This window comes from Tinamus guttatus, unplaced genomic scaffold (assembly GCF_059628265.1).
Source record: "Tinamus guttatus ecotype Peru unplaced genomic scaffold, ASM5962826v1 Tinamus_guttatus_pri_ptg000364l, whole genome shotgun sequence".
NCBI lineage: Eukaryota > Metazoa > Chordata > Aves > Tinamiformes > Tinamidae > Tinamus > Tinamus guttatus.
In genome coordinates, this window is record NW_028288898.1 from 3481967 (window position 1) to 3494472 (window position 12506).

At 41.4% G+C, this 12506-nt stretch overlaps 1 protein-coding gene across 4 annotated transcripts in view; it reads right to left on the reverse strand.

Annotated features, from left to right (window-relative positions):
- The window catches only part of VPS8 (VPS8 subunit of CORVET complex), a 53838-nt gene that overhangs the window by 36438 nt on the left and 4894 nt on the right, over window positions 1-12506 (reverse strand). For 3 of the 4 annotated variants that reach the window (XR_015913680.1, XM_088530269.1, XM_088530272.1), the window contains exons 7-17: window positions 8416-8540; window positions 6952-7038; window positions 5879-5946; window positions 5062-5215; window positions 4904-4963; window positions 4356-4463; window positions 3403-3483; window positions 2825-2995; window positions 1804-1878; window positions 1503-1538; window positions 87-177 (exon numbers count right to left, since the gene is read on the reverse strand). Coding sequence is in view for 3 of the 4 variants with exons in the window: in XM_088530269.1 (XP_088386395.1) it covers window positions 87-177; window positions 1503-1538; window positions 1804-1878; window positions 2825-2995; window positions 3403-3483; window positions 4356-4463; window positions 4904-4963; window positions 5062-5215; window positions 5879-5946; window positions 6952-7038; window positions 8416-8540 (1056 nt within the window). In the remaining variant the exon portion in view is untranslated. The remainder of the gene's footprint in view (window positions 1-86; window positions 178-1502; window positions 1539-1803; window positions 1879-2824; window positions 2996-3402; window positions 3484-4355; window positions 4464-4903; window positions 4964-5061; window positions 5216-5878; window positions 5947-6951; window positions 7039-8415; window positions 8541-12506) is intronic. The other variant, XM_088530270.1, reaches the window with a different exon arrangement.

The following is a 12506-nucleotide window of genomic DNA, read 5'->3' on the forward strand; positions in this document are numbered from 1 at the left end:
CCTTCCATTTTTCCTAGAGCAGTGATTTCAGCACATATACAGGTTTAAAAGCTTTCCTTGTGGTTTCGATAAAAAAGAAAACTTACCTACTACAGCCTTTGCTTTACCTTCATAAAAAGACCAAGCTAGGGCCAAGGCATCCGTGAGACGCTCTTGTTTCAGAAGGTGGTCAACTCTCTATAACAACAATACTGGACGTCAGCGTTCCAGAAAACATGATGTCTCACTTACAGACCAGAGTTTCTCAGCTAGTTGATTGTGATTCCTAGCAGCCAGGGGACAGAGGAACTGCAAAAGCTCTCATCACTAAAGGACAGTATCTCACGAAGATCCCTCCATATGCAAATTTACTGCTGGAGAAGTTAAAAGGGAGAAGAAATGTCAGGCCCCAATGCATCGTGTCTCTGGGGATTATGTTGTAGGTTAGATGCTTGATGAATGGAGACTCACGGCATCACAGAGTCTCTGTAAACACAAAGAATCAAAATCTTCCATTCCCTGTCCTTGCCTCATCATTTAAAACACAATGAAACTCGTCTGGGTTTTCAACATACAGACAAGCTCATTTCTAACTTTTATTTTCCTCACGTTCAAAAATCAATAAAGACTGAAGTAGGGTGCAAGTATTTTCTACTTGAAGGAATCATCAACACAAATGGTTGAGCAACATTAATCTGGATACGTTAGGTCAAGCATTTTAATAATTATTGTATGAGAGAAGAGAAATTCTGCACCTCAGACCAAGAACAAGCTCTCAGTTTCACATCTTAATACCTCACCTCCCTGGTAACTCTCAAGTAAGTCCTGCAGTGGAGAGGCCTCTAGCAGGATAAGAGCTACACAGAAACTTGGGAGGAGCTTGGCTCAGAGCGTGCAAGTTGTGACTGAATTCTGAATTCTAAGAAAACTAGTACACAAAATCAATAGATCAATGCAAGACTTTTCATTAACAGTTAAACAAATCCTAAGAATTTTAGGATGGAAACCGATAGGATTTCAGCCATCGGAGAAACAACATTCTGAAACAGCTTCCAACAACAGAGGGGGAAAAAAAAATAAAAAAAGTTCAACGAGCTTTCCAAGAAAACAGGATTTGATAAATTCTACCATGTAGCTGTCTGCAGTAATTGAAGGTGAAATAAAGTGAAACAGGTTTCCTTCCATTCCTGTGTGATTATCTGGCTGGTAGAAGACTTACATTTATCTAGTCCTCAGAAGCTGTTTGGGGCAGTAACTGCCTTGTTAGCAGCAGCTGAAACACTGCAGGGCTCTGTCTTGGGCAGATAAGGCAGAGAACAAGGTCCCTTCAGGTTTATGCAAGCAGGAGTCCGACAGCATCTCGCTGTGGGGAGCAGTGTGCCTGCAGCGCTGCCGTGCGCAGTAATTACAGATCCTGAACGCAGTGCTCAGAATATGCTGTACCTGTGTTCCCTCCCCACTATCAAACTGTATTTGAAAAATTAAAGTTTACTAAAAGCTGTACCTGTTTCCTCTCAACCCACCTCTCTCCAGCTCCTCAATGTCATGACGTGAACAGACTAGAAAAAAAATACAAATAAAAAGGCTATTTATTTACTGGCAATTGCTCATGCAACCCATGGAATCCTACAGAGCCACCAGAATATGCTGATACAGATGAAGCTAAATAAAATAACCCTCAAATTCGTCAGGGCGAAAGGAATGTCAATATTTTCTGTAGCCTCACCACCCACCTGCTCCAAGATACAATCTACACTTCATACTCTAAATCCTACCAACAACAGTGGATGCCCTGTACTTCCATTAAAAACTCCCCACATTTACCTTAGTTCCCAGGTAAAAGATCTGGCCCCCACAACTGCTGATGGACTGGTAACAAGCCTTCTCTCCAACCAATGCCTACAGGGAGCAAGAGACATGTAAATCAAACTGCTTTTTGTTTTTTGCGAAATATCCCAGGAAAAATACCTATACTCAAACTTTAGAGATACATTTTAATTTCTTTATTACAAAGTAAGTAACAATGTGCTGCCTTCATGCCTGTCTGATTATGGAATGCCACTTCGGGTGCCACTGAACTCCAGCAGCCCAGGAAACATGAAGGAGTTGGGAGAATTCACAAGCAGTGCTCGGCATCTGCCCTTGGAAGCAAACAAGCTGCAGCGACTCTGTTCTTTCCTTCTGCTCCTTCCCAGATCTTTTTCAAGAAGAAATGCACAGAAGGGACAGATGGAAGCAATTTTGTTGAGGGGAGAGTTGCTACAACAGAAACACAACTGCCAGTTCCTGCTGTTCCAAAGGATGCCTATAGGCACGTTCGCAGTGTGGGAGATGGAGCAGCACACTCTGAATTAGAGATTTTAGCCCTACCACGATGCACACGCAGTGCTTGCCTGCCCCTCTGCTGCCCAGGCAGCACATGAGCTAACTCCTTAGGCTAAGGAGTTCCTTCCCACTCTTTCTTGCTGCAGCAGAAAGGGTAACAGCAACACTAGCAGCACAAAGTAGATCCAGTAAAGTTCGTTCAGCAGCAGCTGCGTGGATCCAAATGCAGCAAAGATTTTCACAGTATCAGGCTGGAAGAAGCACTCTGCTCTTTGGTGCCCAAAGGGAATTAGGACATGCAGGTTTCTGTCATCCTGCATGGCCTTAAAAGAAGCTCCCAATAAAAGAAGCTCCCAATAAGAGCAAAGCACAAAAGGAAACACGAATCATCTGTTATGTGGGTAAATCAACATCATGTATGATATCTGAAATATTTCAGAAAGCCATTTTTCCCTCAATTCCGGCATGTCTGAAACAGAGCTGGCCAAGTCAAGCAACCAAATCAAGTCTTTGTGCTCACCAGTGCTTCGCTGACGTTGCCCCCCGTTGCCAGAGACTTGAAGTGGCTGCTGTTGTAGACGAGCTGAACTTCTGAGATCTCTATAGTCTCCAGCTCCTCTTGTGTCTGGCGATCTATCACGTGGAGCTTCTCCACACTGTCCAGAAGAATGGCTGTCCGGGAGTTTATCCACTGAAAAGGCAACAAATGGCAGATTTCAGCCACACACGCACAATTAGAAGCCGTCAGAACAGGAGAACAGGCTCTGCACATGTTCCCAAGTATCAAAGTCTTAAGTTGTAGGATGGCTAGTAGCTTTGTTACATGAACACTTCACAGTAGCATCGCTGCTCAGCTGCCAAGGTAAAGATGGATTCCTTTTGGAATCAGCTTAACGCTGAGAAATACCATAAGGATCCTTCTATATCAATATATTGATATTAATACATTGATATGTCACTTATACTACTGTTCTCATGCCAAATTTGCAAAGCTTGTAGTGTAGAAATGAGGGCTAATAAGAATCATTTACCTGAAAGTTAGTGCAAAAAAAAAAAAAAAAAAACCAATAATAGCCATTCAATAGTATTGAGACTTACAGTAAAATTGATGAGGTCATAGTGTAGGTGAAGCTGCTTCTGCTTGGTGACGTGTATCGCGCCACTGTCATCTCTCTTCACCTAAAAGAGAAATCAGACAAGACTGACTCAAGTTCAAAGACGCTTTTTAACTCAAACTCTGTTCCAAGAGGACATCACACCAACTCCAAGATTCTGGAGGAAAAAAAAAAAATACATGTCCTCTATTGGATTCATTTTTAGTCACTCATTTGCACTACAACAGTGGTGGGTCATAGACAGCCCAATCAGGCATCATGTGTTTAAGGAAGTTCCTTTTTTCCCCTTTGTGTTTTATATAAGACAATTCATTTTGTAGGAGAGATGCAAACTTCCAGCACTGAGAGCCATGAAGGAGGACCGATTGCTCTCCAGAGGCTCAGCCCCAGTGGACTACTGGACTGAAGGAGGATGCTGCAAGACAACTCTCAGTCGAGAGGCCTCTTTCTTTCTATGCAGGAACTACTGTACTGTCTGCTCATAAGTCAGCACTACAAAATGCTAGTGCTAAATTAGCTTTCACAGCTGGTTTCTGCATGTGTAACTGCTGTATCCACGCATATAGCTTCTGTAGAGCTAAACAGTAACAGCCTAAAGTCACAAGCCAACAGGACTTCCCAAAGCAGTTGCCTTTCAGTGGCTTTAAAGATAAAATAACATCTCAAATTCAGGTACTCACTTGGAAACAGTTCTAATTCTTCTAGTTCCAGTGGAAATCAGAGGAACCCCAGCTCATGGACATGCAAAGTCCAGCTCTACAGATTCTCAGAAAAGAGCACTGTTTGCTACAGTGATCAGCAATTTTCTTTTCCCAAGGCAGCTGCAGAGAGCCCTAGCATTCACAGGTACGCTTCCACTGAGCCAGAGGCTCCACAAACTGAGTATCTGAACAACACGTGATTGTGCGAAAAGCAGCAGATAACATCCAAACTTACCAGAAGAAAATGAACAACGTCTCCTCGACAAAAGGCAAGCATGGGGTTCACAGAGTTCTGCACGGCCACAAAGTGCCACGCCAGGAGAGGGACACTAGAAGGGTCCATCTGAGAGACAAAAAGCACAGCCTGTATTTAAAACATGCAGGGCAGAGCCTCATTCCCACGACTAGTTGCTCTTCAGCTTCTGCTCATCAACTGTGCCCTGTACACACAAGCCATACAGTAATTTCTTGGCCTGCTGGCAGATGAGCAGTAGCTTGTGCTGTTGGTCCCACCACTTGGCTTAGAGGCAAGATGTGTCTATGGGCAAAGTGGGCAGAACGACATCTGCATCCTGGCTACTTAAAGCAGATGCAGCCTCACGTGGACAGAGGAACCCTTCCTGAGCTTGCTAACAGAGCCTTCTCCTCCCTTCTCCCTCCCTACCACAGTCCATGCTTCCCTCTGCTGCTTTTTTCCCTTGGGAATCACAGCAGTGAACAGACAGAGTTCAGAAGAGAGGTCTGTCTGCAATCCAAAAGCAAGCAGTCAGCTTCACTACTCACACGACCATAGGGGAAAGTCATCCACACTTTCAGAGATGGCTTCAAGCCAATGACAAGTATCTTCAAGAAAAATAGAGAGACAAAATAAAACATTTCAGTATAAGCCTGAAAACTTCTCCTTTATAATTCCTCAGAAGTTCCTGCAAGCAACCAAATACCTTTGTTAGGGAGGCCATGGCCAACAGCGAGTACTGGGTAATAGGATGGTCTCTCAGCTCAACTTTTGCATGTAAAGGTTCAATACAGCAAACTTCTCCCTTTGAGCCACTGAAGAGACATCGAGATTCACATGTCCTCACTCCCATGACCCTCCTGGAAAGGAGAAAGGCATCTTGGTGACCAGTTATCAAGGGGAGATCAGCGTGACAACTTCAAGAAACCTCAGGCATGATCCTTCATGAACATTATTTGGAAAAAGCCCTTTCCACAGTTCCAGAGATGACTTTAGAGTGTCATTAGACACAGTCCTAAACAGCTTCTCAGGTGCAAATCAGAAATCCTTAGGATTTTATTTAACAGAAAACTCTTAATCATTCCTGGACATGATTTGTTTCCCTAGACTGTTAGGTCCAATACTTCCTCCTTAACCCGCATCCTCCTTCTCCTGTATAGCCCCAAGAGCACAAGCAGTTACTGCAGGGTAGTTTTCATCAATGAAAAGGCATGGAAAACCAAGAGGCAGCACTTTTATGACAGCTACCTAGAGCCAACAAAGAAAGTTAAGACTCTGGACCTATATATATGTATATATATATATATATATCTTAATAACTTAGACTATTCTCTGACTATTACACAGCCAGACAGCATCTTGCTTCAGCTGTGAAGGTACACGACAGCCCTAAACTATATTTTCAGCTGTTCAGACAGTAGCTTAATTGGTTCAAATGCTTTTTTATTGTGGTTTTAGAACCTATGAGCCAGCATTAGCTGCTTGTACTGCCATCTCTTACGAGTTAAGTGTAATTGTCTTACTTAAATGACAGTTCAAACACAGAGCCCCCGCTGTCATTGCAAATCGCAAGTGTCGGGTCATCTGTAAACTGAGCACATAATTAGATTAAAATTTGCACTAAAACATAAACTATCAGAAAAAAAATCTAGAGGAATATATGCTATTGTACTAATAACAGAACACAAACACACATTGCTTTATCTAGCAAAAAGATTCCTTTGAACATGTAGTGTGCAGACAGTTACTGGCTTTTTTTTATGATGTGTAAGACATACAAGAGCTTGTGCTGCACCCTCAACTCTCTAACAAGGTTTATTGATAGATTTTATTACCAAAATCCCATTACTTTAAACCCTGGCTTAAAACTAGAGCCTGCTTTACCACTAGAACAGCTCAGATCTCTGATAGTAGGGGCTCTCACAAAGCAAAGCCACACACAAAATCAGAAATGAGTTTCTGTGTGCGAGGACAATACTATGTCCACAACAAAAAGCCATCCACAGAAGATGAGTGTTGACTAACACCAAGATACTCAGCACTCATTTTTTAGCTTATCTTGAGCTGGTGAGAAAGAATGCATCAGTCTTGTGTTGTTAAATAGAGTCTTAAATTTCAACAATTGCCTTCTATCAACCCATAGATTAATTTTCTTTCAGCCCAAATCCTCCCCAAAAGCTTATCTGAAAAATAAGCAGAAAGAAGCTACTTCATACATTTTAGAACTCAGACAAGCCTAAGGTGGTCAAGCCAAGTACCTAGTTCAAACCACTGCAAGTTTGAAGAAATTATATTTTTAAATAACCAATTATTCACAGGTTTGGGCATGAGAGAGGGGAGTTGAAACCAATTCAATTGTCCCCCACAACTCACATCCAATACTGTGATTTCAGCTCTCAAGACAGACTTCTGGTTTATTTTCTTAAATAGAATTTCTGTTCATTTTTCCTACCTCTGGATATTACTGCTAATGTGGGTCCTAGGCAGCTGTTCTTATCTGTAAATCTAGAAGTACTACACAAAGAAGGACAATGAATGTGACTGACCACCAGCCTTTGAAAGAGGTGGTATTCAAGGAGTACACAGTGCTTGTTACCTTGATGTGCAAAATAGCTGTTCCAGGGGGATGAGCATCTGTTATAGATCGTAGCAGCTTCCCACTGGCCAGATCCCACATTGTGATCTGCAAACAGATTTTTCTCAGTGCAAGTGTTTGCTGCCAGGAATTCTCCCCATCACCTTGTGTGCTAGTATATTGATAAGTTGCTATACTCCCCACATCACCCCGGGTTAGCAGGTCTTCACCTTATAGAAAAGTGAATGGTGGCTTGTTCTTAACTTAGGCTTACAAGCAGGTTTGCCTGCCTGTGCTCTCACTGACAAGTCTTCTTCACAGCTCAGAATTATCTCCTTCAACTAAAGAGCATAGGATGACTTTGCCACAACATGTAACTGTTCAAAGATATTCCATAAATTTCTCTCTCACAGAAGCATTGAACAATTAAACACTCTCGGCTAATAACCATTAGTGAAATTCAAGCTTATCTCCAAGGCTACTATGAGCCTGTGAAGCCTCTGCTCCTGCATTTGTCAACCTTAGCAGGTTACTAGGAATATAAAAGTTGGTTTTCTTGGCTTGCTCTTGGAAATTAAATTCAAGCAGTTTCTCAACTAAGAAGGAATATCTGGTCCACAAAAATTGAAATTACAATTTGAATTAGGTTTTTTGTTGTTGTTTGTTTTTTTTAACTCTGGAATTACCATTTAATACGGTTCTACAAATTCTCTGTTGAAGTGTCACAGACCAGCTCAGTTCAGAACTGCTGTTCTAAAATACTTTGTTTGAGAACCCTTTAAAAATGGCCACTGCCCTGCATGGAAAGAAGTCTGTAGCTGGAGCAGTCTGTCATTTAGCCCCATCACAGGCACCAGAGTGCGTTTTATCCAGTAAAAGGGTGAGAACTGTAGAGACAAAGGAAATGAAACTAAAAATAAACACAAAGAAGCCTTCTTTCTATTTCATGATTCTAATTTTTAACCACATTAACTTCTATCCATTTGATTTTAGACCAATGACTTTGTTCAGGTATCACCTATCTTTGAGTTCAGAGAAGGGGCATAAAATGACAATGCAAGATTTGAGCCCTTTTCCCCCAAAGTTCAGGTAACTATGTTACTTCAGTAATACAAAATAATTAAGGTCTCAGTAGCCATAAACTTGGAGACTGGATCTGAATTTGAATAAACATCTTTCAAGTCATCAGTAGTAAAAAAAAAAAATACCTCTAATTGCAAAGCACCGATCTTATAAACTGACCCAGAAAGACTGTAGTGGTTGTTACTGATGAGTATATTTTATCAGGAGTGGAACTTTCTTATATTATGAACTGCAATGATGCATTAATTCCTTTAGCACATTCTGTATCACCCATTTCCTTCATAAAAAACCTACCCCAACCCGTATGTCTGGCCAGCTCGCAGTGCACGGGACTCAGGGACTGTATAAAGATAATTCCTCAGAGACCAGAGCACTAGACAAGTCCCATCCTTTAGGAATTACCTGTCCTTTTGCAAAGCCACACAGGAGCCTCGAGCAGTCATTGTTGATGCTGAGAGCAGAGATAGCTCCGTACTGAGCCCCAATGGCAGTGCTGCCCAGGCAGAGCCGGAGAGCCTGGTTTTGATCTAGAATGAAACAATTGGGAGAAGTTAACCACAAAGAAAGAGAAATGATTCAAATCAGTATCACCTTTACATATCATTTACACACACAATTCATTTGGCATACTACAGGCTTATCGTTAAGCTCCTGAAGAGTTTACAGGGTCAGGGCACAAGTTAGTACAGAAACAGTATGACACTGCTTCAACTGGAAGTAGTTTGTATTTTTTTAAATATTTTTGTACAAAAGACATAGGGAAATGAAAGGAATTATATGCCGAATGAGAAAATAATATTAAAAAATTAAAGTAATATCAATCTTTCCTTTTATTTTTCCACAGTGATGTTTATTCAACTGGGATCAAGGAAGATGACCAAAAATCAGTTCCACTTTCAATGTCCTGTACTTCTTTATGCTGCAGGGTTCTGTCCGAAAGGCAGGCAGATCTGACCAAGCTGGGATGAACACAGGTAAATACAGCTTTATATAACTTTCATTCCTTAGATTTGTTGAAAAAGCTGGATCAAAATGAACTAATGTCCTCAAAGCAATGAGGCAGTCAAAACACTATAGGTTCTGGTGCATATGCTTCTTGCTTTAAAGCAAACTGTTTACTGGGTGATGAACACAGTAAAAAAATACTCCTTTCACAAGCCACAGGCTACTGCTAACCAGGTGGCAATGCCCCCAGACCCTTCGATGAGACAAGACTGCTGCATGGACATATCCTGTCTGCTGCTCTGCACAACAGACACCTCTGTTCTGAGCTGCTAACACTTCTCCCCATGTGGTAAAAATGGCTTCGTACAAATGTTACACTTAAGACATTACAGATGATAATATCTGCCTTTGGCACGCTGCTCATGAACAGCTCAGAAAACACATGTTCTAAAGCTGCTTTTCATTCCTCTCTTCAACTTTTTTGCTACTTTTGAAATGAGGAGAAAAGCTGCTCTGTGAGGATTCTTTAAATATAGACTAGAAATTAATTCTAGACCAGAATTTGTGTGGATGCATTGCACCTTGGGCATGGAAGAGGAATCACAGAGCCAAGGGGGAAGAGAGTGCAGAACAGCAGAAACCCCCTGGAAGAAGAGCCCAAGGCAGAGAACCCTTCTCCATGAAAGTTGCAGCTTGGTTAGCTAAGTGCTAGGTGTGAAACACAGCATGTAGGTATCTCTCATTTAATGAATCAACAACCTGCTTCTTGTAAGATGCAAGAAAGGAGCATCTTTCATATCTTTCTCTGTGAAAGGGCAGGAGCCCCAGAAGCACAAGTTCTTTCAGCCCAGTTTTCTTTCTCTGCCTGCACACCACATGAACTTTCAAATCCACTTTCTCCTTTCCTCCTCCTCAAAGGAAACAAGACAGACACACAAATCAAATGCTTTGTGCATCTCTGGTTAAATTTTCCCAAGAAGGATGTGCCCCTTGTGTGCCTGAGATGCATTTTCGGAGTTGATAAACTGTAACTTGAGAAGCTAATCTCAGAGAAACGTGTCAGTACTTGTTCATGTTTACAGGCAGTGAAAAAATTGATACTCAGGAGCAGTTTGATTTTTTTATGTAAACATAAACAAGAGCAGATGAAATTGCTTCCAAAGACAAAGCAAGATGCCTGAATCATTCAGCTCCTGTTAATGTGACAGCAGTGATAAAAATAGATTAAAGCAAAAGGTTATGGATGCTGAGTTGAGGATTTTCAAGACGGGTATCATCTATTTTGAACTAAGGCACATTTACAATTAAGCATAAAAAGCTTAGTGCACATATTTGAAACATGGGCAGCTATCAGTTATCAGAAAATATTTTTGAATTTGCATCTTAAAGAAAACAGTTCCTCAATGTCAAAGTTTCCAGCTGTAATTATTGACATTACCCTCAACAGACTGAAGTGAAAACTAGATGGCACTTTGAAATACCTCTACAGAAAGAAAAAATAACAAAAGTACACCAGTAAGTCACCTCTGCAGAAGAGCAGAACACCAGAACAACCCTCACAACCCACAAGTGTTTATTTCTTGCAAACCTGTCATCGCACATTAAGTTGCAAGAACCACTACACATAGTTTGAATAAGCTCTAGAACATCAACTTTTAAGTCTTTCAGACAAAGCAGGGCAGGGCTAAGGCATGCATGTCAGTGCTGAAGTTTTCTTCAAGATTACTTTCCTAAACAAAGGTTTTCCTGAATTTAAAAGACTTACTTTGCTTCCTGCAGAATTGCTCAAATATTACAATTTTTGCCTGAAACACCTGTCTTGAAACACCACCTTTGCAAACAGCCACGCAGGTGTCCTACCTTAAAGCATTATGAACAGCACGTTTACCTGTTCCCCTGCTGCTCCTGCAGGAGAACTTTGGGAGTGTAAAATACACATTTCTTCAACAATTGTGAACAAATTCGAGATTTGGAGATGGGCCAGCAGTGCTATCCATGCCCTGGTTACAGCACTGCCTCACATCCTGCCCGCCTGGCATCGTGAGCCCTGCCAGAGGAACCGAGCACAGCAACATGCAGAGACAAGAGCTGTTCATGCAGGGTACGTGCACAGGACGGTATTACTGTACCTTTTCCTTTTCAGTCCACACAGACAGGGTCAAAAGAGGAAAGAAAAAGCCAGAAATCAATGTAAAGGAAAGGAGTGAAAAGCAACACATGTGATAATGTTCAAAGCCCAAGAGAACCTTCAGATTTTGCTGATTGTGTTTGCTTTTGTTAAGGCTTCATCTTTTTATTTATTCAAGTAACGGAGAATGCTGTGAGAGTAAGCATTTTAAATACAAGTTGCTTAAAAAGCATACTGAGTCACTGCAGAAAAATGAGTTCTTACATTTTGACCTCATTGAGCCAAAGGAAAAAAGATGGAACAGACTAAAACAAAAGGAAATAATATTGGGAGTTTACAGTAACATACCTGATACAAGTATTTTCCACAGTTGTCACCAGCCACATTAAAACTCTATTTTGGGGAACACTGTCCCGGTGTTTTTTAAAATTAATGATAATGTTAGATACCCACAATAGCATTTACTCAAGATATCATGCTATCTCTCCACCCCAACAAATTTGACACTAACCCTAACTTTTACAGCCAACAGAGAAAATAAATCATTCACACCACTCAAAACAAGTTTAGCCTGGCAGAAATTTTCTATCCAGAAGGTAAAATATCCATGTGAAATGGTACACTTCAGTGAGCTCAGTCTAAGGCCTAGATTTTAAGTAGGGTAACAATCCTTACGTCTTCTATAAGAGATGGAGGAAAGAAAACTGCTTTACAAATTCTAAACCTTATTTGTTCACTATTACACATTTACCATGAAGTAACTTCTGCCATGTTAGCTGTTAATGCTCAAAGAAAGTCGCAACATGGGTTATTTGTTCAGTGACAAAATTATCAACTTCCAAACAGGATTCCTTCCCTTTACCTAAATAATCCTCCAAATGACTACAGTAATGAGAAAGGTAAGAGCACCAAGCTCTTTCCAGCAATGCCAACTGACAAAGGGCAAATAGCACAAATTGCAAACTGGGATGATTAGATGGACTTTGGGGAAAATCTCCTCCCCCTAAAGGCTGGGTGTCCTGCAGCAGGTTACCAGCAGGGCAGGCATGGGCCCGTCTGTGCGTTGGAGGATGTTTTCCATCCTGATGAGCTTTTCAAGAGCCGTCAGAGAAAGCCAGGACTGCTCTGCCACAAACATAGTGATAGCCCTGCTCTGAACAGGAGACCTCCACACATCCCTTCTCATCAACTGCAGTACTTATAGGCACCACATGGGATGTCAGTTGGCATAAGGATTCTAACTCAACAAAAACACCGCTTGCCAAACATGAGATGTGCAATCTCAGAGCAGTCCCCAGTCAAAAGATTGTGATAATTTTCAAGAGTCAATGGAAGTGTTCCAAGAAAAGCAGAATGAAAGTCACCCAAGCCTTTCTTTACCCAAATCGTCCTTAAAAGAGATGAAGTGGTGCAGATGAGC